Raw genomic sequence first — 5,311 nt, 5'->3', positions numbered from 1 at the left:
CTTTTAGACCAATTATGTGAGTAATAATTAAGAGTTAACACCGACACGTGTTTTTATGCATTTCAGGCTTCAAAGTCCATTATGTGCAGAAATGTGCCACTTTAGCGAGATAAAGGAGCAAAGGTCGGTTACTAAGGAGTTCCGTGATTAAAGGCCAAGATCCAAGAAGACAAAGCCTTTCTAAAGCCCGGTCAAAGCTGAAAAGTCAAAATTCCACAAAAGTAAACAAAGTGAACAAAGTCAACAGAACTTCCGAAGACCATATCTTTGGACTCAGACCTCGGAATTGGGCCTACCTTATGTCAAAACGACCGGCTCGGAAAGAGCTTTCCAATGGTCCAAGCCTTGACCCAATCAGAGGAGCAAAAGTGGACAAAAAGTCTGTGGAAGCCAACTGCAGCTGAAGAGGCCTTTTTGGATTGAAAGAATTGGGTTTTGGGCCTGATTCTCTGGCCCAAAACATGGCTCCAAGCCCATGCACGATTTTTGGATCTGAGTGTATAAAAACAAAAGCTTAGCTCTTTGTTAATGGTAGCTAGTTAGACCTAAATTAATATATAGAATTCTAGATCTAGTTTTATTAAATAAATTAAGCTTAGTTCTATTTTTAATTCTTGTTTTAGATTAAGTCTTTGAATCATTGTTCTTGATTGATTAGATAAATAAAATAGTTGTTTTCTCAATTTCGAATTGTGTTATTTCAATTTATAGATCTGATTTTAATTCTTGTTGATTATCATTCCGTAGTTTAAATAGATTGAACCATTGTTAGTTCATTTAGTTAAGTTAGAATTTTAATATGATGTGTAGTTATAATTCAATGGGAAATGATGGTTTGATGACTCAAGGCTAAAACCTCCATTAGAGGGGTTGATGAAGCCTTGATGAAAACTTAGTGGTATAGTGTAGAAACATTGTAGAATCTATTCCAATCTAGAAGGTCGTGATTAAGCCATGAGAATGGGTGGACGACCTCATATGCTAGTTAGTACTTCGGTAGAAATGCCATGAACACTAGGGATTAGAACTCGAATTTCTTCTTGGGAAGAACGTAAGAATCGAGATACAAGAATCTATGTTAGGCTATTAAGTTGGATTCGAGGTGGATTCAATTCCCCTCTAATCATTTATCTAGATTCAAAACAATCATATTTCCATAGCATTAGTAGTTTAAAAGTCAAGTAATCAAATTCAGTAAGTATCGTAGTAATCACCTTCGTAAAGCTCTCATTGACTTAAGACCGACTAATTAGATTAGAAAACATCCATGCTAGAGCACTAGGAGAGGAACGAATTTGTTACTCCACTCTATTTCGATAGAATTGAGAGTAGAAACTTTGATAAAATAGACACTTAAATAGTTTTAGTTTACTTACGTTTTGAGTTTTATCGTTCATTTCTTAGGTAAACTATTCATTTTTCAGTTTATCACCCCATTTGGTCAAGTTATTTTACGCAAATATTCATGGAGTGGAAATGCATAACCTCATTTTCAAAACAAAAGTCTGGGGGAAAGATATTGTAGTTACTCCGGTAAGCATCGCGTCAACCCTTCAGGTTTCTCGAGGAGACGTTCATCTTCTTTATCCATTGAAGGTCAATTTTCAACACCATTACAAAGATTTTATTACCAAGTTTGTTGGAGTGGGGTCTTATGAAAATAGTCTGCCATTGACTAGGATGAAACAGCGGTTTCGTATTCTCCATCGGATATTATTCTCAACTGTCTTGCCAAAATGTGGTCATTTTAACCACATCAATGACTTTGGGCTTTATCTGTTCAATGTAATGTGGAAAGGGGATAAACTCGACTTGGGAACTATAATCTAGCATAGCATTGTGGAGCATTCTAGTAGAAGCAAAAAGAATATATGTATTCCTTATGACATTCTTATCAGCAAAATCATCACAAACACTGGTGTTCCTCCCCATTATATGTATATTGAGCAGGATTCGCCTATTAGCCGACTCATTGTTTCGAGGATGACAAGTAGGCCTGTGTCGAACAAGATAGTGATGACAACTCCCCAATAGAAGTGATTGCTGCCAAAATAAAAGACATTTACCGGCTAACGCAGAGTACAAAATCCGAACTGGACATAATGGTAGAATACTTGAGGAAGACATACCCAAACTTTCCGCCCTCCTCCTTGGAACTCAGTACAGACATTTCCTTTCACGAACAATATAGTGATAACGACTACCCAATAGTCCCTAATGCTGCCCAAACAAAATACTTGTCCCGGCTAGCGCTGGGTACAAAATCCAAACTGGCTATAATGGCAAAATACTTGAAGAAGGTATGCACAAACTGTCCGTCCTCCTTGGAACTCAGTATAGACAGTTCTTGAATTTGGCGTTCAGACTATATCCCATCCGATTATGAAGGTCCGGAGGCTCCTGAGAAAGATGAATGGCAGAAGAGGATCCAAGTAGATATGAATATGAAAGAAGATGGTAATAATAATGAGGATGGTGAGACGAGTATGAGATGGTGTGATGAGGAAGTTGAGAATAAAGTCGATGCTGACAGTAAGGAAGTTGATAGTGAAGCAGATGGTGACGAGGAGTGGTTTGAATGTGCTGTTAATCAGGTATTCCATCATGTTCCCGTCGCCGTTCTATCTAATTTAGCTCGACAATAGATCTTGATTTTTGCATTTAGTTCTCCTGTTGACAATTTTTTATATAATTTTACAGGTGAGCTACAACGAACCTTAGAGAGAGGATGGTTTGCGTTAAAAGGACACGTGTATCAAGTTCCGATCATTTAATGTTGGGTGTTATTATGTACTCTTGATAAAATTCATTGCTATTGTTGTCTTATGAATTATTCCAAGATGATTTACTAGGTCCTACTTGTTAACTTATTTTATTTTATTATGGTTTGGCACTTGGGTTGATTCAGTGGCCATTTTAACATTTCACAATTTCATGGCTTACCAAACGGTTTTTTCTCATCAAGAATACATAGAACTCGTTGTTTACTATTTGGCAAGTGTATTTCTATGACAATATTATCAGGAATACAACTTAGTAGTTTAATGGCAGTTGTATAATATTTCGCACTTGGTTTATTATGAATCATTTTTATCATGAACTAAACTTTGGACTTGATTTTGGGAAACTACGCACTATATTTTTTCTCTAAATGAGAACTCCATCACTATGCACTCATTGCACTTGGTTTACTATGCACTCATCTAACACTAGATTTTGGTTAATTTTATACTGCCTTTGTGTTGTGTTATATATATATATATTTTTTTTAAAAATCAGTTTGGGGCAAGGACGAAAATATCAAATTCGAGCAATATATCATGTACCCCATAAACCGAGATATATAGGTGGATTTTTGATAATGTTGTAGATCTTCAAATGAACTGCCAAAGTATAGCATATAGTATCCTTTTGGTCTGCCAAAGTAAGGATGATACATACCATATACCATCCATTATTTGGGATGCTACATACCATATACCATGTACATATACTATATACCATGCACAGATGAAACTGGCCTTAACGACCTCCACAGATCGCTGGTCTATAGATCCAAACGATCTGAAGAGATCGTTTAGAACAACTTGCAGCGGTCTGACGAGGTCGTTAAGAGTGAATCCGAGTGGTCTTCCCAGATCGTTTAAAGTGATTCTGAGCGATCTTCCATAATTGATAGAGGTAAATGAGTTTCAAGGTGAGTGGTCATAAATATTTGCTGAATGGCTAATGGCCTGATGTCCATATGTAGTTATCCGTTTCACGAGCCTGCGCACAGTAGTTTGGCATCTATAAAGTGTACATATTCGACAGTTTACTAGTTAACTAGGATCAAGAACAAGCTTTCTCACTCAAAAGTACTTCAATGGAGCTCCCACAAGTGACAAGCCATTTTGGGATGATACATTATATATATATATATATATATATATATATATATAGATATAGATATATATATATCATAATTGACAACTTGTTCATAATTGACTGTTGTATGTATCAACAACAGTAATAATACATTAATTACAAAATCTAAAATCACTTACAAAATACTTACAAAACAAAATTCACGGTGAATTTGAAATAGTAATATCATAGATCACTTCAACTGCACAAAACTATGTTTCAAACTCCCAAAATATATTCTGACAAATCTCGTTCAAATCTCATTTTGCTTCATTATATTCGGACATCACCATTGAAACTGCCATTTGATGTCGAAAGTATGGAATGTCTAGCTGGGTGAAGTTGTAGTCCAACTGTTGCCTATTCCAAAACTCCATGAACTTACAAGTGAACACCCTGCAGTCATACCTACATAGAGAAATTCCATTTTAGTCACTTTAGATGGTAAAATTCTAATAAATTTGAAATTAAACATTTTACCCATTGGCCTGTCGTGGAGCTTCCCATTGTGTAATTATCCAATCTGTGACTGGAGAATCTATGGCATGAGCATCGCCAAGAGCACGCAACAAAGTATGCATATAGGAAACCTAAGCAAACAAAAAATAAAGCATAAGCATAAAGTGTAAAAATGGATAATATATACGATATAACCTCATGTCAGAACGATGATATGTAACATGTAACATCCGTCTGACATTAAGGTACATAACATACAAAATATTGCAAAATGAGCCACACAATAATTAGTTTGGCATTAGCATTAATCTAACCAGTTTGGTGGTAAATGGAAGACCACCGGAGATATTACTAGCCGATGTTGACAGCGAATCCATCACAACTACGGTGTGATCCTTGGGGTCAATAACGTATAACCACCAATGATGATCTTTCAATATCGGTATGTACCACTGCACAATAACAATTGAATTAGTTCCCATGGTTCAAGCCCAACCTATGTTATAGAACGTATGATTCATGACAAAATCATCTTACTCTTCGATATTGTCTTATGTCTGAATCTAACTTAATTGCTTTTGTTGCAGCAGCAAGCTTCAATGGGTCAGTGCTCTATTCCTACAAAACTTAATTGGAACTCCTAAACAATGATGGATGCATAGAATGTCTCTTGTTTGAAATCCTCCTAGTTATTGATTCACTGTCTCATAATTTAACTTATAGTTTGGAACATAAAAGATTCAGCTTGATACCTTCATATGTGTGTTCATAAGCGCCAAATAATAGTAGTCTTTACCCATAAACCTACGCTTTTGTTATGCAATCAGATAGGCACACCAAAGAAACCCAAACTATAACAAATAACATATTAGTAACTGCATTTATTTGATAAACAGTAGTAAATTTATGAAATCAAACACTACGATGATAGTAACATATGAAAAGT

At 35.7% G+C, this 5,311-nt stretch overlaps 1 protein-coding gene across 1 annotated transcript; it reads right to left on the bottom strand.

Annotated features, from left to right (window-relative positions):
- Nucleotides 1–4,166: 4,166 nt before the first annotated feature.
- On the bottom strand, nucleotides 4,167–4,847 carry LOC147492349 (putative ubiquitin-like-specific protease 1B). The gene is made up of 3 exons (XM_086567478.1): nucleotides 4,680–4,847; nucleotides 4,387–4,496; nucleotides 4,167–4,314 (listed from the first exon to the last, which is right to left on the bottom strand). Exons 1-3 carry the CDS (start codon nucleotides 4,845–4,847, stop codon nucleotides 4,167–4,169), a joined length of 426 nt encoding a protein of 141 aa, XP_086423604.1.
- Between the last annotated feature and the right edge of the window lie 464 nt (nucleotides 4,848–5,311).

The sequence above is a fragment of the Coptis chinensis genome, chromosome 6 (genome assembly GCF_015680905.1).
Source record: "Coptis chinensis isolate HL-2020 chromosome 6, ASM1568090v1, whole genome shotgun sequence".
Lineage (NCBI taxonomy): Eukaryota > Viridiplantae > Streptophyta > Magnoliopsida > Ranunculales > Ranunculaceae > Coptis > Coptis chinensis.
Note: the sequence above shows the minus strand (reverse complement) of the source record. Positions and strands in the feature narration are given on the sequence as shown.

Bases quoted from the DNA above. Each gene is read 5' to 3' on its own strand.
- LOC147492349 (XM_086567478.1), bottom strand. From the start codon at position 4,847: ATGGGAACTAATTCAATTGTTATTGTGCAGTGGTACATACCGATATTG. The intron at 4,497-4,679 runs GTTAGATTAATG...TTGTTTGCTTAG, and splicing joins TTCCATTTACCACCAAACTG to GTTTCCTATATGCATACTTT. The intron at 4,315-4,386 runs GTAAAATGTTTA...TTCTCTATGTAG, and splicing joins GCTCCACGACAGGCCAATGG to GTATGACTGCAGGGTGTTCA.